Consider the following 22431-nt stretch of genomic DNA (forward strand, 5'->3'; position numbering starts at 1 on the left):
ACCATGAAAGTGGTCAGACATTAGAAGAGGTGCCTGTAGAGTTTGTGGAATCTCCATCTTTGGAGGCATTCAAACCCTGACTAGACATGGCCCTTAGTAACCTGCTCAAAGTGCAGCTCCTTTAAGCAGGAGGTTGGACTAGATGACCCCCTTACAACCTAACTGTTTTGTGATTCTGTTTCAAGGACAAAGTATGCAGAAAGCTTGAATGTAGTAGCAGGACCACAAGACCACTAGGTTTAATCACACTTTCTTCCAGGTGACCAAGAGCTTTCTCAGGCCTAATGGCTAAATGGAAAAAAAGGTAGAACTGGGACTTCAAGAACAGACAGACAACCAAAAATACTGACCACAACTTCTCATCAAATGTATTCTGAAGGTTACCTTCAATGATATTATCAACTGTTTCAAATGCCTGGTCAACATCTCCGTGTTCTAATGTTCTTTTTGGCTCAAAGAATGAGTTATGTTTTATAGCTTCCTGCAGTGGAGAAAAGAGAAAGAGGGGTTTTTTTAAAAGTCTTTTAAGGGTTCTTAGCTTGTTGTGGCATTTTACTCTCAGAAGAAACACCTTTCTCTTCAGTGACTTGAACCTTCAGCTATCAAAGTCAACGAACAACTGTATTTCATCACTTTACTGTCATTGTTGATGAGTTTCTGCATTCAGTTCCAGCAATTCTTTCCCGATGTATCTTGTGTTACTGATGACAGCAGTTTCTCAAGGAAATGCACTCAGTTTATTCAACCTGCTCTTCCATCTCATTCATCTAGCGAGTGACCAAGAGATCACAGAATAAGAATGCAACCCACCATCCAAAGAGTGATACCACAAGGACTAAGTAAAAGTAGAATATATTTATTAAATATTATTTGTTTTATCTCTAATAAGACTTCATTGGAGTTTCAACTGTAATGAAATATTAGTAAAACCTGCCAGTCTTTAAAAAAAGACTACTTCTGTTTTTGTACCAGAAGGACTGTTCTGCTACACCCCACATGCATTATGGAAACAAGCTGTAAAATGAGAACCAGAACTCATGCCGCTTCCCTGCAAATGTGTCCTTAGTCCCTTACTTCCACTCACCTCATTAACCCAGCATAAGTCCATTTCCCCTATGACTCCCACATCACGTTTCTAAAATGTTCTATATCTTAACACCTAACACCTATATCCTAACACCTTTTCCCTCACATTCCCCTAACAGTTCCTATGTCTCCAGCCTAACTTTGTTGGCTTGCTAGCCTTGACAACAGATACAAAATGCTACATATAATCCAGGAGCTGATTGTTCAGCCAATATACACACCCTGATTAACTGGCAGCTGCCAAAGGAATTATAAACAATGAGTGTGCTCATTCGCTTTTCCTCACTGGGGACATTAAAAGAATTCTTTTCTACTTTCATTATTATGAAACTTGTGGGATTTTAATACCTTTAAGACTGTTGCCTATCTAGCACAAGTTGTCAAAATTATCCAAAAGGTTGAAAAATTATTTATAGGGAGACTGACGACTGTTTAATTGGATGTTCATGTTCACCTTCTTTCCTTAGAAAATCATGTTTAAAAAGCAAAAGCGTGAACGGCTTCTTCCATTAATTATACAGACAAAACAATTAAAAAGCAAGAAAAAAGAAATTATTACTACCTCAATTGTTAAGATCACTGGTTCCAGCGGTTCATATTCTATCTTCACTTTTGCAGCTGCTTGTTTGACATGAACATCTGAATCCGCAACCACAGCACAGACAACCTGACCCACACAAATCACCTGTAGAATATACATTACTTAATAGAACAGTGGATTCAAATTATTCCCATATTTGATGCTGATATTCTTCTTTCACGTAACCACTATTCATGTTTCATTTTTAGAATTTTGTTTTGACTTATGATCTTTGGATTTTTTAGATCATTCATGAAGCTAACCAATTATTAGAAATACCAGTATAACTGGGGAATCGAGGCAAATACAGTATTCAAAAATGGGTAAGTGGTTTGGGAGCCTATCTTTCAATGAAATATACTATTCCAACAACTCAGATGGTTTTGTGAGGTTTAATCTCTATTCTTTTGATTTATATATTTTTCTCTAGGCAGAATGTAATGCACATCAGCTATTTTCAAGTTGAAAAGGGAGTGGGAAAAAATAGTAAGAATTTACCCTTGTTATATGCCTAAAATGATTCCCTGACATACACATGACAGAAATTCAAGAGTCAGCAAGTAAAATTTCATTATAAAAATCTGAAGAATAGCAGTAAAAATGAAGAAAATCCATTTTAAAAAGATTGTAGCTATACCTCATTTCTTGCAAATATAATCTCCGGATCATCGGAGTAGTAAAACTCGTTTGTAGCTGGTACATCATGAGCTGTTATGACATCGAACACACCTGCTCCTTTTAGAGCCTCTGAGGTATCTATAGATCTGTTTGGGATATGGGAAGAGAGAGTGTAGTTCATTAGTTTTGCAAAGCATTGCAGAGAAGAAGGGAACACAACACAGAGGTATGTTTCTTGTACTGCCGGGATCTGCTCATAGGTTCAGACATGTCTTTTCCTTCTATCTCTGGCATGTGAAGAAGTGCAGGTAAAAGGCAATTTAAAAATTCTACTGACCTGTTTCGTTTCTAGAGAATACTCTAGATGCAACAGGGAAATCATTGGCCTGTTAGACTGCCTGAACTGCGTTGATTTAATAAATAACACTGCACAATTATGATGCTTCAATTGCAACTTTCTAAGACCTCACAGCCTACACAGATACCAAACTGATACAAATAAGGATCTAGAAATGGAGAGTTCATGTAAAGAATTATAATAAAAATGGCAAGACCAGTATAAATGGGCAATGAATGGGAATGTTTGGGTGTATAAGGATCAGAAAGGATGGCAGAAGACCTATAAGAATGGCATGTTTTCACAGCACCTAGTTTAGCAGGTCATCAAGATCCCAGCACATCTATAGGCGTCTTCTCTGGACGCCCAGATCAGAAGGCAAAGGAGAGTGAATAAATCCTACAGACTCACACGGTGATGTCAGCTACTTGATGGTACCAAAAAGAGCACATCCAAATCCAACCTATCATCACCAACCTAAGACTAAGCCAGGAAATATGACAAGGACCCTAGAGCTGTCAGTCCCAGTCCTCTCTGTCATCACAGTTAATCCTGACCAGACCGCCTGACATGGATACATGGTTTAGTGTCTGAATGCTGGGCAGGCAACTTGGATATGTGCATTTTGGTGCCTGAATGTTGTACAAACTGCTGGAATAGGTGTGTCTTGGCAGTATAAAAACATAAGTGAAAACAGTTCTTTCAAAATAAAATCCTCTTCCCATCTTGCTCTTCCATAATGCTTCATATGTGTTTTGCTACCTTGTTGCTGCAATGTTACAACACTATTTGCTACGTTTTGAACAATATTTTTTTCTTCCTAGGAGTCGAGATTTCAAAGCTGTGTTGGTAAAGCTGAGTTTCGGTGCCTGCTTGCACTGCACAGCTCAGCGCTTTGTGGAGGTACCTAGGCTAGCTCTAGGCTGGCTTATGGACCAGAAACAGTTCAGCCTTATTAGTACAGTAATATGGAGCGAGACACTCAAATCCAGAGCCTTCTACTAGAGTGACAATATTGCTTCTAGAACCTGAGCCAGTGCGGGTATCAGGTGTCCTGTTCTGTATACATATAAGTCATTAGTCTGCTCTAAATATCTCAGACAGCAATTCACAATAACACTTTCTTCAGATATATTTTGAACACTTACACAATCTTAGCATGAGCTCTGGAACTAGTGACGACAGCCAGGAAGAGCTCCCCATCCACAGAAGGAAGGTCATCAATGTAAACTGCTTCACCAGTGGCATGCTTAATTCCAGACTGGTGCATAATGGGCCGTCCTACAGGATCCTGGGGAGACTGATTTGGCTCTATGTCCTGTACAATCAAAAATGCACACACCCCACCCCCAAACAGTTAAAAAATAATAGTCATTCTATTCTTACAGTAATCAGAAAATCAGATGAAGGAACAACTGTTCATATTATCATCTTCTCATTCAATATTGAAAACAGATGTGGATGCAGGGCCTGGGGATTTTTTCAATTTCTTCTCTTAAGTTGCCTTCTGAGAGCCCTGCATAGGTTTGTCTACTTGGATTTTTTCCCTTAACTGTTTACCATCAAAGTGATACAAACAGCACTACTTTTTCAGAAGGACAGTTTCCTCCCCTACTGATTGGTCTTGTGAAGCTTTGATAATTTTCTGAATTACTCTGACAAGATTCTGCTCTGTGTTTTACCAGTGTCTGGTGTTATATTTTGAGCTATTTGCAGTGAGTCCTAGGACCTGTTTTCCTTGCTGAAAGATTACAACTCATCAGTGTAAATCAGTGAGAAAGTGTTGTTTAAATATTTCCTTCCCAATTTTATTTCCTTGCACCTATGTATTAATTTAGTGCCTTATTAACCTTGTTTTGCTAAGTCTTTCCTGAAAGTTAATTCAGTGTTACCAGTTAATTCTGCCACACCAACTAATTGTTGCCAGCTTCCAGAACACTTTTCCAATTTCTGGGTCAGTGTTCACACTAACTTTTTCCTTTTCTACATTTAGAACTAGTTAATTGCTCACAAATTAATACCTTTTTTCTTCTATATCTTCTATATTTCTACCTCCCGCACTTTCTGGCACACTGTTATTAGCCCAAGGCCAAGAACAGATATTTTTCACTTGATTGCCTACAGTTCCTCAAATGCTGTCTCAGCCCAACCATCTCAACTTTTCCACTAGCAGAATGACCAGGTATTTATTTTTCAGGATATGATTGTTTTTTTCCCCTTAAGATTAAATGCTTAATAATGTTCAGATTAAGAACTCCAGGCAAATGATAGGGACTTGCAAAAGTTAGGTAGAAATTCACGTGAAACCCAGATTTTCTGAGGTTCTAAATAATTTCTGTTGCTCAGTGCTGACCAATCTGAGTAACAAATTGTTTCCATTTCTGTTGTTTAGTCACTTCCTTGCAGCTGGGGAATAAATTGCTGAAAGGCATAAAGAACTAGTTTCTTTGATACTGGCCCCTTTTATAAGACTGCAGTGTCTTTTTTTTTTTTTAATTATGATAACTCTTAAGTTAGCCAAATATAACAACTTGAACAAATTTGAAGTATTTAAAGCTAAAATGCAATTCTAAAGAATATCTAAAAATGAAAAAAGATGTTTATCTACATTTTGTTTTAATTTTCTTGAGGTTTTAAAACACTTGAGATTTTACTTGTGTATTGAGAGTATCAAAATATCAAAATCTTTGCAAGAGTTCCCACCATGATCAAGTCACAAGGGTTAGCTCATAAAATCCAGAAGGTGTTCTTTGCTGCCCTCTACTGCTGACTTCTCCTTGAATACTCTTGCTAATATGATCAGCCAGCTATCACAAACTCCATCCTGATTCCTAAATCTACAGTAAGACATAAGAGCCCTCTGAGATCTTAAGAAAAGTGTATCTTGAGACAAGAATACCATAGTGTTAGGTATAGACTTGTGCTCTTCAATCTTTTTCATTTTCTTCTAATTTTTTTCCAGTTGGGTTGCACACTGCAATATACCAAGTTTAAGCAGTGTGACAACGGAATTTGTTCAGCACATTTATCTTTTGAGAACAGTTTAGAAGAAGTGCATACATCTGCATGAGTCTATTTTTCAGACAAGGTTTTTCTAATTGAGATGCAGTTCAAATCGACCACTAACAGACTGTTGCCTTCAGCCCTTTGGAAAATTTGTACCTGAGCTTCGCAGCAAGGGTCACGCTTGAACTGTGGCTTTTAAAAGCACAGAACAATCTTAGAATAAAATCACTTGCCTGGTATATTTGGATGCCCTGGGGCATTTTTGTTTTGAAATCTTGTAGGATGCTCCTATATTCCATAGGTATGCCAGGATAGTGGCAAGGATCCTGAAAAGGAAGTGAAGTACTACTAAAACTCACATTTTGAACACTCCAATTAAAAAAGCTAACCAACAAAATAATCAAATACAAACTCTTTATACAGGAGATTCCTTCAAGAGTCTCACAAGTTAGAAAGGCTTTAAAATAACAATTTTGAAACAGTGTAGAATTTTGGTATTTCACTAAATAATATTTTAAAATATATTGGATTCAACAAATATGCTTCTTTAAAGTAAGCAACATAAAGAAGGGATAGTCAGAAGAGCTTTGATCTGGGGTCTGATCAAAACTGGCACAGAATCACTCCTGGTAATAATAAATTACCTGGTAATGGTAATTCTGAGAAAAGAGATATTTTTCCTCATAAGAATGGAATTAAGACAAAAATAAGTGAATTACACCTAGAATGTATTGGGAAGTGAAATTTTAGAGTTTAACACCTACAGTTGCTTTCCAAAGCTTTTAATTCTATTCTATTCTGTCTGTTTATGTTTTGAACTACAGACAGATGGAGTAAAACCTCATGTATGTTTTCTTTGAGCCTGGGAGCTCTATACTGATATATTGTTGCATTAACATCGATCAATTTTTTTTTTTAAAGCCTAACGTCCATGGTAAAGATATCTGAGCATCTAAAAGTTAAATGGGCATCTTGCCATCAATCTCTTTGGGAGTTAAGTGCTTACATTCTTCTGTAGATCTCACCCCAAAGACAACATTTAGCACATTGTACAAATTGAAAGCATTAATAGATAGAAAAAACCCTTCCATTTGCTTGCAGAAAAGCAGACATGAACTATTTTACCGTTATCCTTAATGACTGCAATACTTCCAGAAAAAATCTGTAGAAGAAACTGACTACCAAAGTTTTCTTATAGTCTACTTCTTCACCACCAGCTGAGCATGGAAGAGCAATTTCTTTAAGAATTAGTCTGCAAGCTTCATCCAACATTTGTTCATTCCAGTGTCTGTCAGGAAGAATAATAGATAGAATCAGATGAGGACTCAAAAAAATAAATACAAACTGCAATAATACATTTGTACCATGGACAACAGACATAGTCCTGCTCACAATGAAGCCAAAACATTGCTTCTAATAATGGCCTGCAATTTTGAAAATGGTGTAGGTCAATGTTGCTCACAGAAGTGAGGTCCCTTAAGTCTATGAAATTGAGTACTATGCCAGGCTTTTAAAAATCAACTAATTAATAAAACCTATTACAGCTTTAAAGTGGATTTAACAGTCTTACAGATTATCACTAATCTGCAGATACTGTCCTATCTTTAAAGAAAAGATGGATAACAATATTGATGCAAACTACAGGTGCTTTCAAGGGATCTGATTACTGCTGGATAGTTGTTACATTTTCTGAAAAGGCTGTGTCCTTGAAGTATCTCAACACAGTTAATTCTCCATAGTTACACAACCCTAGATATCAAAATATACATGTTAGAATAAATATAATCATGTAAAGGAGCAAAAAATAATGAGTACTTCAACTAATTAAACAGTTACATATTAAATGGTAAAACAGTCCAGTGGGACGCCATTTAGATAAATGGTTTTATACTGCTTGATTTGCAATTTTTTCTCTCCAAACCTTGGAAAGATGCTGCAACATGGGATGGAATGTCAGGGATTAACTTCAGAGATTATTAGGATCTTGTAGATGAAGAGCTATTGAAAAGGTTGAGGCTTGACTTGTGCTCCTAAGTTTATTTGGCACATCTGAAGTTCTCAAACTTTGTATCTATTAGAGCCAAACTGAAGGACTCAAGAACACTGACACTAGGGGATTATCAAACCTACAGGATACAGCATCATTTGCCAATGCTTGGGCTCAGGTGCACAACCGATTATGTATATCTCATCCACCTGTCTCACAGCTCATAGCTCTCATTTCTCTGCATACTTCACACTGGTGTTTCACCTGTGTGCAGACTCCATAACAATCCCGAAAAGTCATCATTAAGGTTTGAGCAGATCATTCAATTGAACATACATGGCATCAGCCAGGCAAGTGGAATCTTTCTGTACTTCCATGCTCCAAGAAAGTACACCCAAGCCCTCAAAGTCCCTTCATTCAGAGATACAGAGAAGGCAGAAAAATTCTACCTTCTGATAAGTGTCCAACAGGTTTGTTTTGTACAGATTGTGGTTGAAACAGCACCTCCATAGAAAATGCTTAAGTCCTTTATTATGTCTGTACCCTCTTCAAAAAGGACTCTCATTCCAGCATTGGTTATTGGGAGAGCATTTTCCCGCCTCGGTGCTTGTCGAAATGCAGAGATATACTCTCCCTGAGCAAGATCAGACAGAAACGGGTAACCTGCAGACATGTAAGTATCTGAAAGCAGAATTTGTTATTGCACTGCATGAAGCAAGAGCATAAAAAAAAAAAAAATGAAGAGCACAAATTCAACTTCCTGAGCATTCAAGATGATACACTTCCTTCTCTTGACCTTTCAGTAGCTTTACCATCTTTGATTTTCTAGCAGCCCATACAAAATCCTCCATCATCTACACAGTTCAGATGACCTAGATTTTTTCATGGTAGATGGAAGACAGGGATATTGTGGAGTGGAGCTGCATTTATAATAAGATAAAAAGCTTAGAGGCTTCTAAGTATTGCCAAAGTTCAGTACTCAGATAATGTGACCTATAATTCTCTTATAAGATCCCATATCCACTCTTGCAAACACAATACCAGTTAAAGACTATTATTAAATTCGGCAACATTTATGGAAGCAACACACACACGTCCAATCTTATCTTATTTTAAGAAAAATCCTCAAGAGATGACAAGGCTCTTCTTGCTTGATGCCAACCATACCATAGGTAAGCAGCCTGCTTTGGTGAGGACTATGGCAGCTTGTTCAAGACCCCTTTCTGTAGGGTGTCTAGGCAATTGCTATTGCCCTCATCATTTTAGGGTAAATTTTGTCTGAATATCACTGTTTATATATCACCAGCTACCAGCTGAATTGTGGTTTTTGGCTGAAATTGGGAGATAGTATGGCACTGACAGGATCACATGTAAGGAATTCAGAAAGTGACAGGTAATAGTGTTACTTTAAACATAGGGATCACACTCCCTCCGCCCTTTATTTAATAGTCTTTAACTCTGCATAAAGCAAATCTAAACAAACTAGAAACTTACCTTCCTAGAATGGGGAATATGAACAGACACTAAGATCTCTTCTGGTGTAATGGCATTGTTACCAAGTCCATCTGCAAAAATACCACTCAAAGGAATCTGTCGCTTTCTTCCTAAAAAAAAAACAACACAAAAAATCCCAAATCCACAAACTTCTGTATAATTGTGCAATTAACATACATAGATCATATTTTAATTGGCAATAAATACCTACAGGCTTCCTGAGTAAATAATAAAAATAATAACTGCTGAGCTTAGACAGCAAATTATCAGCGGTATGCTCTATAAATACAGGTGTCTGCTCCATCTTCCATAGTATCATAACAACAGAGTCCTAAGAAAGTGCCCATTCTGTAATTTTCCCTTCTGATACTGCCACAGTGATCCCATCCCCACACCTGCCAATGTGTTCCAAATCTCTGCAGCTCCTGTCATCACTACCTTTCTTTCTAAAACAAAAAGAATAAGGAAGAAAACTGAATGGGAGAGAACTGCTCCAAAAGTACGATTTTTTTTTTTTCCCCCTGAGATTCTGAACATTCTAGGAGTCCAGAAGGGAATAAATGATATTGCCTTTTCTTTTCTCTTTTTGGTAGATTATTCTAAAAGTGACTACATTTGTCATTCTATGATATATACTATTAAAGACGGGATTTTCAAAAGGGAAGAGGACAAAATTCTGCAAGGAACCCTAAATCTGTAAGAGCCCTTTGAACACTTAAACGTCATCTATGCTGCATCGGGTTTGCCAATATCACTACACAGTTAAGCTAGCAAGCCTTCTGGAAATGCAACATTTTAACACATATAATTGATTCTATTAATTAAACAAGCTCCATAGGCTCAAGGAGTTTTGTTGGTAGACTGCAACTGTAGCAGTAACACAATTGTCAAGTAGCATTGTCATTCTGCAAGAATACAGAGGCATAAATATTTTACAGATGGAAATCCATGGTGATTCACCAGTGTGGAATTTAACCATGTGTGTTTGACAGACTAGGTCAAAGTGTATCTTTTACTAGTTGTCTGTGTCCTTTGTACTTTTCACATGCTACCTAAGGGTCCAATGCATTTTTAAAGAAATTGTTTCTTATTACTAGAAACTCTTTATCTTGCAGTAGCCCTGACCTATCCCAAGACTTTCTATAACCAGATAATCTTCTGCACCATTTTTAACAGGTTCATGTATTAAAATATCCCCTCACATTCAATGAACATTATGCTTCAAGACTGGCTGCTTTATAGCAAGATATTCAGTTCATGTTTTTCATGTTACATGTGATGAAGACACTGTAATCTGTTCATCGTAGAATATCATTTGGCATTAAAATTGCATTTGTCAAAAGTAACTAGTTTGATAGCAAAATTTTAGTAATGGAATTTTGTTTTGCTGAAGTGTGAATTTTAAAAATAACACTGTTAAGAATAACAGCACTGGCATTTCTGGATTTTTGCCTTTGCAATTCCATCCAGAATACACTTGATTTACGTACACAAAGATTATTGCCCAATCCCACCTCTGAGACTGCCAAGATCTAGGAAGGTGCATTTTCTCTTATACTGTGATCTAAGATAAATACTGAGAACTAAAAGTATTTCTGCAACCTCCTTTTCTTGAACTGTCCACTTTTCCTATGTTTCACTGACTACCATTTGGTAAATAAATATGTTAAAAACCTTTGAAAACACCTAAAACTCTCTCCCAGCAGTAAAATTCTGCCAGGTTTACAGAACGAGATATCCATCAGTGATCCTATTCATCACTCAAATAAGTAGGCACACCATTAGAATTGTTAAGAAGATGCAAATGTTCATACTTCCACTTGTCAGAACAACTCTCTGACAGGTATTTTTCCTCTCAGTGCCAAACTATGCAGGAAGAAGTCATGGAAATCCACAGCATAAGTTTTTGTGTATCTGTTCCAAGAAATCCTGGCTCAGAAACCACCCCTTAAAGAATGTGTATTTCAGGGTGTTGAGTGGAGCATTACATGGTCTGAAATGGCAGCATGCACCCTGTCTGGATCAAGGGCAAAAAGGACGTAAGCCTTCTAGAAGGGAGAGCATGCAATTCCAAGGCCACCTGATAGCTCATGTTTACCAATAATTTCATCAACCTTCCAATGGTAAGGTATTGCACAAGAAAAGAAGCAGGTAGAGGGGTGTATATGTACAGTGATGGAAGGAAACTGAGTACTTCAACTAGTGAAAATAGTAGGGAAAACGTGCTGGACTAGTGGCTCCTGTATCAGAAGTAAGTATCTGTGAGCAGTGAGAAGCCAAATTTCTCAGAGCCAGAGGGTGATTTTAAAACCAGGGCAAAGCATAAGTTACAGAAAAAAACTGCCAGGAAGGTGGGGAGGTAGTATACCACTACTCAAATTGTGAGGTTTTATGAGTGTTTATAGTAACTCCCTGCCCACAGAAGTACATGTGATCTGGTTGGTCTGAATGCTTACCCTTGACATGAGAATCTTTGATACGTTCTTTGTTTGCAAATTGCTTCTCTTGCAGATGTGATCTTGTGTGAGAGTGGGGAAAGGGTTCCTTAAGAAATGCTCACTGGTTGTTATTTCCCCTCTCCCCATATAACAGCATCCTGTACCTCTGGCACTACTACAGAGGCAGGCTATCTCCACTTACCTCTTGAAGCCAGATTGAGTATACTGTTGCTGGCTGCCAGAATAGGATTCAAGTCTGAGGTTGATTTTTTACTTATGATGTTTCCACCTAATGACTTGAAAAAAAGAAATTTATGTCATCTTTCTCCATCACCTTCACATTTGTATGTTAGGTGACAATATTACACGCAGACTAGACATAAATGTATACACACTGAAAGCTGAAAAAAGATCTATTGATAGAAAAATCTCTGCTAAAAACAGAATTTAAAATGCAAGTCTTACATGTGGCCAGGAGAATTTCACAGTTGTTACAGTTAGTTACAATTGTTATTGCAAGTAATGAACAACTTACAGCAACGTTTCTTATCTGTTCTCCACCCAGAGTTCTTAACTGCTGCAAGACAGCACGGAAAACCTTTGTCTTCTCTTCAGGGAACTCTGAGATTGCATTTGTCAAGATGTCTTTCATTAGAGAGAGGCTACAGGCAGCTCCCAGAGTTAATCCTGTAACCAAAATATTATGAAAGTGTAATGTGCACATAGGTTTAAACCCAGGCAATAAAGCAATGTTCAGACTACAGACCTAGGACCGCTCATGTGGAATACAGGCAGATATAAGAAGAGGGACCTTTACATATTAATGGCACTGTGACCTTTCATTTCAGGAGACTGAGGGTAAAATTTCATTAAATGACGGAATTGAGCTAACAGCTAACAGAATTAATTTAGGCTATTATAGTAAGTAACTAAAAGAAACCTATGCTTATCTTAAATATATCAACTGAGGTACAAAATGATTAATCTACAATAATTAATGCTGTTATGATTGAGAACAAGATTAGTTAATACATATTAGCTATGCCAGTTTAATCACAGACCTTTTTCTAGCATAGACAAGCATGCAATGTTGCTAACTCTCTCTGTGGTTCTGTATCGGTCTTTCTCTGCTATATAGCATAGCATGGTACAGAGATCACAAAGCAAATATTACATGACTTAGCACCAGAACCAGTATTACTAGAATAATTACCCTTGCACTATAATGACTAATGCAGCCCAAGAAAATATTGCTGGTCAGTTCTGCAATGTGTCATGAAGACAAAACTGTATCATGCACTGGGAGGTGGCAGCAGCCACCTTGACCTAGGAAAGAACCAGGCATGCTTAGGAACGCATTGCGCAGCACTTCACACCTTCAGCACTATGCAATGGAGCAGCACTTCCTACTGCAGAGGAATCTCCTATGTCTGAATGAAGTAAAGTCTACTGACCGTCATCCGTGCATTTCACCACATTCAGATCGGGGATCCTTGCAGGAGCAATAACAATTGGATGGAACACACCTTTAAATTTCATCTCAGGTCCTACCAGATAGGAATAGACTCAGACAAAAGACATTTTCCGTAATGACAACTCCAACATAGTGGAGAGTAAGCTTAAGGACAAAAATGCAAAAGGAATTATAAACATAGCCCCACTCCTCCCAAGAACACTGGAACTATGGCAACAGGAGCCATTCTGATTGTATACATACCAACAGTGGTGTTCCCAACCACAAGAGGTGCTTTGGGGTAGGCAGCTTTCAGATCCAGTAATTCATCTAAGCTGACAGGAGAAATCCATGTCATTCGCTCCCCATGAAAAAACAGAGTTCTTTTTGGTTGATTTTCAGCCATTCTCTGGTGGGGAAATATGGCAGATTTAAATGTTTAGACATATGGACAGGTGCAAGGTCTAATAGACAAGACTGAAAGTGAAAAGAAGTTCTTAAACAATGGCAGTTCTACTTAATCCTTCAAAATTGGACAGAAATGGGACTGTTATACTGCCTCTTTGCACAATGGAGAATTCCTAGACTGCATGGGTGAAGTGTCTTCAGTTAATTCCAATAGCTCCTAAGCAAAAAATGGAGTAATAGATCCTGCAATTGCTGAAACTATTATAAAAGCAATTAAAAAATACTTAGGGAGGTGTTTGCACACTTAGCTTGCTTGGATGTCACCAAAGACACTGGTAGCAGCATCACTTTCTAGATTAAGCATGCATATGGATATCTCTTGCTGTTCTAGCACTGTTCACTGATCACTTGGAAATAGCTTGTGAACTAGTGGTAGTAGAAATACAAGGTCAAGAATCCCTGTGCCCAAATTAACAACCTTTCTCCATTAGCAACCAGCTAGTTACAGAGGATTTCGCTTTGAATATATAGATTGACAATAATGTAAAGCAAACAGCTTTCAGTTTTTCTAGGGGAAATACCACTGTCAGTATTTAAGGATGCCTGAACTTTCCATTCCAGTGCCCTTATTTCAGCTGCTTAGATTTTTGCCATACTTTAGTCACTAGAGCTAAACACTGCGCCATCTGAGGGGCTATCTGAGGCTGACATTTTGACAGAAAAGACCAACAAAACTATTAAGCCACAAAATGGGGAAAATGCATTTTTTTACCAATGTTAAAAAGTGTTTGCCATTCAGTTTGCTGAGAAGCATTTGTATCTTCAGCTGCTGCACTGAAAACTGAGTTTAGGTTACTTCTTTTTTCTTCTCACCTAATACCTAACTCTGCAACTTCATTTTCCCAATATGATTATTTTTTTTGTATCTGAATATTCAATAAGGTCACTGGGAAAAAAAAGTAATATAATTTTGAATTTATATTAAAATGTTATGACATTTCTTCTGATAAATTACTGCTAAGCAGGGCTTCAGAATGAGTTATGAACTATGGACTACTAAGGAAAAGGCAGAGATAAATAACAGTCTGTAAGCAGCAAAAATTACCATTAGTTCTGGAGGGAATATAAGCTCCTGGGTGGGATCTAAGGGCTGGAATTCATCTGTTGAAAATAGTCTGGTGGAAACCTTAAAAAGAAAGAAAACAAGCAGAGACCAAGATTTTTCTGTCATCATTAATCCCATTTAAAAAAAAAAGCAAAATGAAAAACAAACCATGAGAGTCCCACTGAAGTCAGCAGAAAATTAGTAATTCCATTATAATTTGGATTTGGTGTTAAAAAAACATGCAGCATTTGGAGCTGCTGAGGTGAAGGAAGTGCTCGTAACAATTTCTCAAAGTTCACTGATAACACAAATGACAGTGTAGAGGCAAGCAACTGAAAGACTAACTGCATAATTCCTGCAGTCCTACTATAAGAAAGTAGCTGGTTTCATACCAACCTACAGTACTCAAAAAGCAAAGAGGTAGACCAGATATTTTTGAAAGAATATTGACTGTATCAGTCCTTCAGATTCAAGCCAGCAGTTAGGTTCCTAAGAGATCAGTGGCTACATTCAGATCATCACTGATCATTGATTTAAGGCAGTTCCAGATATGTCCTGATTTCTTGCACAGTATGGTGATCACTGTATGAGCAGAGCTGAGACTATTAATATTCCTGAACTTGAAGAACTGCTCAAATCTCAGCTCTGGAGATCCAAACTACGTTATACCAACTACCTGCCACATCATTGCCTGCTCATACAAACATACACAATCCTTAACTTGTAGAAATATCTCCAAATTTCTTGCAAGGAATAATAAAATATCTTATTTTACAAATAATATTATGTAAGGTGAATAAGGTGGAGGATAAAAATGGCGAAGTATACTGCATTTACTTTAATTACAAGAAAAAAAGCCATGCAACATTCTTTCTATAAGTTTTATATCTAAATAGGACAGGTAAAATACTTAAAACCCTACCTTTGCTTCCTTGTCAAACAAATCATCTTTGTGATCCAAGCAACACTTTCCATTTGTTTTCCTTTCACAACAAACAGATTCCTGAAGTAGGAATACTCCATTAGTGAAATATTGCTCAGAATGGCAATGAGCTGAAGCCTGCTTAAGCCAATAAGTGTCACTTTATATTTTAATAAAGTTATAGATGAAGTTTAATAATAAGCTACATTGGAAGGATTATGTGTTAAAGAAGTGATATTCAAAAACAGCTTAAAATAATCAGATGCTGAAGTCCTTAATATGAGACAATTCATACTGCGTGCAATTCTGTTGACCTTGTGAGACCACACATAGATGGTCTGCATTATTTCTTTTACCCACTGTTCAGTCTCCTGTTTCTTTCACTGTAGGCTTCTGACATATTGCATTACATGATAAATTACTAAGAACATTGATCCAAATTGCACTTTTATTTATGCTGGTACTGACTCACAGTAAAACACATGGAGTTACTTCAGATTACTTTACCTTATTTAGACCTAACTCTCTTAACAGAGGAAAGAGGTGATCTTAATGAAAATGCTGATGGTTTGTATACATATATACGCTAATAGGCACAATCTAGTATTCCTATCATCACTACTTCTTACCTTACAGAAGGTTTTACAGGCATCTAGGATCGGCCTATATCCGGTACAGCGGCATAAGTTCCCTGAAAAAAGGAAATCGGTAAGAAAAAGCTTTGTTCTAAAGCATGTGGCTTTAAAATATCATGTCTTTATACGAGGTTTGCATTTTTGAAGCTTAAGGAGAAGTGTTAGCTCTCCGAAAGACAAAAAAGATCAGTGTCACAAGACTTAGGACCCTGCAGCTCCTGAGGAAAAGGCTATTGTTTCAAGCGGAGTATGAAATACTTGAGAGCTGCACTAGGGGAATGCTGACTACACCTTAGTATGCAGGAGAATAAGAGATTGTACAATATTCTTCACACACTCAAAATGTTTTTCCCCTTCCCCCTGACTTTTTTCTAATAGTGAAGGAGGTTAGCATTATAACTCCATCTAAGTTCATCTCATAGTAACAGGAAATACCTCTGGGTCCACTGTAACTCTAGAGCACAAGGGATGACAGGCAGCTATTCTACCTGCAGTAAATGCTCACACTTTTCCTTAGTGAAGATGGTCTGCATCCCTCTACCTGATTTGACTGTTTTATTCCTACCACAAAGGGGCTCTCCTGTGAGCCTAATGACATTCTCAACTCCAGATGTAACAGGATCCCAGAGACCTTCAGATGCAGCTACTTCTCCAATATGGCATCAGTTTGCACATTTGATTTAAAGCACTTCAAAGGACACGTATGGGGGTGTTTTGAACACTGTCCCTGAAATAATCCACAGCTCCATGTTTCATTTTCCAGGAGAAAAGGATGACAGAGAATACAAAGTCTGTATGTATCCAGTAGAAGCTCTGCTAGGAAGCACCAATTGCATAGACTACATACATATGTGCGTGCATGTGTACTCATACAGACATGCACTCACATATACAAAGTATGTGAAGAAAATGGTTCAAGGACATACCTACAAATTAAAAAGTGACAATATTTACCAGCCAGAGCCTCCATCATCTGCTCTGAAGTTGGTTCTGGGTGGTTTCTTAGCAAAGTGTATATGGACATCACTATCCCAGGGGTGCAGAAACCGCACTGGGATCCATGGCACTTGGCAAGCCTTTCCTGAAATGAAACACCACAAATAGCACTCCTTCCAGTGTATATCACCATTCTAATGGACTCGCTCTTAAACAGGAGACACCATACTAAATGTTGTCTTTATAGTAAATCAGACTTTTTGAGTAAAACAATTTATGCAATCTCAAATAAGAATAATTATTTTGGTTGTGATGCCCAGGCACATCTTAATTAACCTTCAGTGGACTTCTGTCTTTTTTGCATTCATACTAAAACATCAGCTAAAGGGGTACTGTCCAAGATGTGCTGTTAGCCCAAATAGAGCACAAGCCTGATCTACTCCAACAATTCTTACATACTGTTTGATCCACCTGTCAGTATTAAAGCAAGATCCATCATGAGCCATATCTCATCAGCCTTGATCAACCAACAATCAGAAACCTATGCTGTCTTTTGTTACCATTTAGTAGAAAGAATAATCATCATGTGAAATTCCCGTGCCCTAGAAGCACTGCCACTCAAGCCAGCCCATACAATGGAAGAAATCAGTAATCCTCTTACCCGGTGATATTGTACTCTCACCTGAACTGGATGAACCCTGGTTTTTGTACTTCCAATACCTTCCACTGTGGTGACTGCCGCACCATACAAGGAGCAAATGGGAAGCAAACATGCATTTGCTGAATAATGTCTTTGGAACATAAAGGAGGATAAAGTACATTAATATTATTTTATTATAATAAAGGTGCATGAATATTATTTTGTGGTCAATCAAGACATAATTTATACTTACAAAGCAATCATCATAATAATTTGGAATGAGAAGAGAGTAAGCTTTATAGAGGGGCTCACTTACTAGCTGTGTCTCTTGTCCCCAATATAAAAACTGTATCTTTGAGGACAGTTCTGTAGAATTTATGTCTTCCTTAACACTTCAGTCTTTTCTAATTGCCCTCAATTGCACACAAGCAACCTGTCAAGTGTGTTTTGGAGGAGGAAGATGGGGAAGGCAGGGTTGGTGTAGTCATCTGCAGGAAGTAAAGAGTTACTGCTGAAAATTTGTCATCAAATTTCAGACCCAAAGGAAATTCTGATGTAAAAGAAATATTATTCTAAATAGGAACAATATACCAATATGAAAAATCCTCAGAGCTCTTCATCTTTAGCAATAAAATGTGTTGTTTTACTATAGTTGAAATGTTTCAAGTGTTCTTCTGACTGTTTTAATTTCAGTCCTTATAATAACTTTAAAGATTTTGATTTGTATTGCATTCCAATGTAATGCAATTGTCAGAAGAAACAACTGCAACATTTTTACTTTTTCCCCACCGAAAAATATTCAATTGACAATGAGATGTTACCATTTAACAATTTGACTGGAGTTTTCTCAATTTAAAAGTAATTTATTCCAATTTTTAGCCTAACAAATCTCTGGCTTTGAGTTTCAAAGTCCTCCTTTTTGTGGATGGGGTGTAGGGAGGGAGTTCAGTATTAAAAGGCTGGTAAGACTGAAACTTCTGCCTGCCCTATCTTCCTATCAGTCATATGACAGAGCTGCAGGTAGCAGCCACATTCCAGCAGTCAATACAAAGGGTGTTAGATGCATGCCTCCTAAAGAGAAAACTCCTTGCAGGATCTGTCAGCATATATGAACAAATTAAGCATTTGAGCATGATATTTCAGCAAATTTAGAACACAGCTGAATGAACAGTATTTTTAAAGCATTCTCTTTTGGATTAAAGTGACCCTTCCTTTGCATTATTTTAGTATTAAGTACAACTTTTACAACTTTGTTTTTACAGTTTTATATGTGGAAATGGTATCTACAGTCATAAAATTCTGTGTTGTTTTCAAAATTTTCTGTTAAGGTTACCGTATCTTCTTTGAAGCTGGCTCATAAGTGGATATCATCACTGTGCAGGCACCACAGCCACCTCCTCCACAGCCATACTTAGTTCCTGTAAGATGGACTGAAAATGCTGTCATTAGGGAAAAGATAAAATTAGCAGGTTTCACTTTGGTCTTTATTCTGCTCAAAAGCTTGAGGCCACCCTTTTTGCTGAACTGCTAAGGAACACAGAATTGGTTTGGTATCGTAGCACGTGTATCAGACTCCTTTCTATATTGGATTAAAATTTTCAGTGAAAATAAGATTGAAGCTAAGGAATGACATGACCAAAATCCTGTTCCCAAGAAAACAGAAAACTTGGCTCTGACTTCTTTTGGAAGAGGAGTAAGTTGGGACAGACAGAGGAAGTGAAAAATAGTTTTCCAAGTGAAAATATGAAAGGAAAAAATGTGTAATGGGCAAAATAGCTATATATCAGAAGTTCCAGTGGAACACTAAAACCAGTGCCCCAGTTTTTCGCAGAAGGCCCATTTAGAGTCAGGATATTAACCTTGCACCCCATCTGAAAGATCACATGAGAAAAGTGCTTGTTTCTATGAATTTGGAACAGTGGCCATTCTGAAGCTATGAATCAACAAACACCTAATTTAATGTTCTACAGCCACCAAAAGGAAGATGCCTCACTCCCCATTTCTTCTTCCTCTTCTGTCCTTCTTCTTCCCATTACCTGCTCCAATGCCCAAGACCTCTTGCACCAAGTCTTTTTCTTACCAGTCACTTCCATGAGTTGACTAATTAGCAACCGAGTCCCTAATCCAGTGAAAGCCTCTATTTTTCCTGGGTTAGTTTTTTGCTGGCCTCATGAGTGGAATTAATACACAGAGAGGGCTGAGGAACTCCACAGCTGGCACAAGGTGCAGGAACAGACCTGTCTACCAGGGGAATGGGATTGATGAAGGGGAAACAGGCTGCCTTCTTTTCACACCACACCATCAAAAGAAAAAAATGTTTGTCAATGTGAGGGTTAGCACTCTTCACTTACAATAAAGCTTTGAGATGTGTATTTTGATTTAAGGTCTTATCTAATTAAGCTCTACAACTTTTTCCACTGTAAAGTGCTTTACTGAGCCCTTTCACAGACATCCTAACCTGTCAGATAAAGCAAATACAGTTTAAGATACAGTTTCTTCCCTTCTTGCACTTCTATTCACTAGTTAATTTACAATGGGCCTTTCAGTTATTAACAGCAGTCTAATGTGCTGATTCCTATGGCATTTAGCCTCAAAAAAAAAAGATGGCAGGATGCTTAGAGAGGTATTATACCGTACCTTGCAACTATAAAACACATTACTGGAAGATGCTAAAGTTCTTCATGCTCACTCAGGCAATCATTTCACATTATAGAGCTTGGCAACATCAGCATAAGCTATTCCTGTCCCACATTTTCGTTCCCTGGCATTAATTTTTCTCTCTTTACCAAAGTTAGCTGTCCCCCTAGCTATGTTAACTCAACTATATATGGAGACTTGCTATGAAAAGAATCAGTTCTATTCGGCTAACAAAGTGGTCTTAGACACAGCTGGGAAGGAAGGAACACAGATACACACACACATTATGCCTGATTGTGTAACTGTGTTACAAAACTGGGCTAAAAATACAGCCACTGACTGAAGAGTATTTGGCTCAAGACACACACATCATTTAACATGGTTGTTTAAGGGATTCACAACTTTAACCTGGTAAACCCCCTTTTAATTATCATTTATGAGAACTTTGGCTGAATAAGATTTTCAATTGAGAGACTTAAGGGAACAGACAAGAAAAGGATACGTCTCTTTCGCAGATAAGACAACAGCATTTGTTCAGGATCAGCATTTTGCTCTATTATCTGCAGTAAGAAATTAAAAACAAGGTTTAACTAAGAAACCAAGGCTTTTCAGAACTCAGGGCACAGACTATGTTCCCACAAAGTCAAGAAGAGAATCCTTCTCTGGTTCCCTCTCATAGAACTACACTAATAGGAGAATTTGGGCTCCTTCTGGAAATTCCGTTTCAGACAGATATGTTTCCAGGAAAGAAGTGCCAGGGCCTCTTGCAGCTACTAAAAATAACTGCTGCTCAGTGAAAGGTCATATTGAGGGAATTTACCTTCAGCCACACTAGAAATAAAAATGCAGCAGAACTTTGCCACAATAGAAGCAGCATAGCATAAAGAATGATTTGCAGATTTTAGAGTCTCCCTAGCATTTTAACCTTCTGGGATGAACACCAGAGGAAGCCTGTAAGCCTATCAGCAGGAACCACTTTTCATCTAGGTTTGTTCATATAAACCTTCACTTGCCATAACAGACTAACAACAGAGAGCAACAGAAATGCCTACATTGTTGACTGATTACAGTATCTCTTACTCTGTTGCTTAGAATCAACTATTTCCTTCCAGTTGCATTGAATCAACAATCAATCTTAATTTTGTTCTTATTATCTCTATGTTGGTCGTATTTTGGCACCTGAGTCTTGCTAACTTTCTGTTGTGCTTCTGAAAATCGGATACCATCTGATGTCTCTTCTCTGATCCATCAAAGATGAGAAGCCAGACATGTACAAAAGAAAAACTAACTTGCTCACCAGCCAAATTTGATACCCAGCTGAAAGTCCATTTCACTCTGATGTGTTTTGCCCACCAAACGCAGCAGAGCTAGCTAAAATGGGATGTTATAATCATGTTTATCCTCCTCTGCTGCTTCTCCCCTTCTAACGGCACTTGCTGCACGCAGAAGAGTCTTAGCTAACTTAAGTAATACTTGGAGTCACATTCGCTTCTTACCCAGCACGGACGAGATGGGAAGGAATACTTCGGGAGGCTTGCATGAGGATTCGGTTATACTCCCGTGAGAAAGAAGTCTGAGGAAACCCAATCTGTGCCAACACTCTTAGGGGTTACTTCTGGAGCAGCAGCCCCCCTTTCTCAACGCTCTTTCCGGGCGACACTTACCTTCCTCCCATTCACATAGAAAATCAGCTCCTCAGCCCCTGCCGCCCCTCGCAGAGACATGGTGTCCCAGCCCCGCAGCCGGCGGCAGGCCGCGGGCAGCCGCAGCCGGAGAGCCCGCGGCCGGCAGGGGCGGGGGCGGGCCGCAGCGGGCGGCGGGGGCGGCGGCGGGGCCCGCGGGACCGAAGCGGCGCTGCGGTGCCCCGAGAAGTTACGAGTCAATTGTTCTTAACACATTTACTGGATCCTTTTACGGTATAATCGAACACTGAGGCGTACCTCACACTTTCTCTAAGGACGCGTGTGTTCCTCCAGAGCAAAAGGCCAACATTAGCGATGTGAACTGTTGTTACCTTCTAACAATACTATCCCCAAAGTAATTTTAAATTGTGATAAAATCCAGCAATGTAGTGATCATGAGCCCATCGGGAATTGTGCATAAATGTGCACTCACAAAATAATGGGCAGTAACTTCCGGGTATTATAAG

General features: G+C 38.3%; 1 protein-coding gene across 12 annotated transcripts in view; it reads right to left on the minus strand.

Moving 5' to 3' along the window:
• The window catches only part of AOX1 (aldehyde oxidase 1), a 43979-nt gene extending 21734 nt beyond the window's left edge, over positions 1-22245 (minus strand). For 3 of the 12 annotated variants that reach the window (XM_064451911.1, XM_064451913.1, XM_064451909.1), the window contains exons 1-20: positions 21947-22091; positions 20785-20842; positions 18979-19075; positions 17688-17796; positions 17024-17150; positions 16064-16125; positions 15435-15515; positions 14513-14593; positions 13264-13408; positions 13001-13093; positions 12082-12233; positions 11749-11842; positions 9109-9218; positions 8064-8248; positions 6753-6915; positions 5861-5953; positions 3770-3939; positions 2304-2430; positions 1649-1771; positions 385-481 (exon numbers count right to left, since the gene is read on the minus strand). In XM_064451911.1, the coding sequence (XP_064307981.1) occupies positions 385-481; positions 1649-1771; positions 2304-2430; positions 3770-3939; positions 5861-5953; positions 6753-6915; positions 8064-8248; positions 9109-9218; positions 11749-11842; positions 12082-12233; positions 13001-13093; positions 13264-13408; positions 14513-14593; positions 15435-15515; positions 16064-16125; positions 17024-17150; positions 17688-17796; positions 18979-19075; positions 20785-20842; positions 21947-22006 (2227 nt within the window). In that variant the 5' untranslated portion in view covers positions 22007-22091. Of the gene's footprint in view, positions 1-384; positions 482-1648; positions 1772-2303; positions 2431-3769; positions 3940-5860; positions 5954-6752; positions 6916-8063; positions 8296-9108; positions 9219-11748; positions 11843-12081; positions 12234-13000; positions 13094-13263; positions 13409-14512; positions 14594-15434; positions 15516-16063; positions 16126-17023; positions 18134-18978; positions 19076-20784; positions 20843-21946; positions 22092-22222 lie in introns of those variants that run through there. The other 9 variants (XM_064451910.1, XM_064451921.1, XM_064451914.1 and 6 more) reach the window with 9 other exon arrangements.
• Between the last annotated feature and the right edge of the window lie 186 nt (positions 22246-22431).

Source organism: Phalacrocorax carbo, chromosome 5 (assembly GCF_963921805.1).
Source record: "Phalacrocorax carbo chromosome 5, bPhaCar2.1, whole genome shotgun sequence".
NCBI lineage: Eukaryota > Metazoa > Chordata > Aves > Suliformes > Phalacrocoracidae > Phalacrocorax > Phalacrocorax carbo.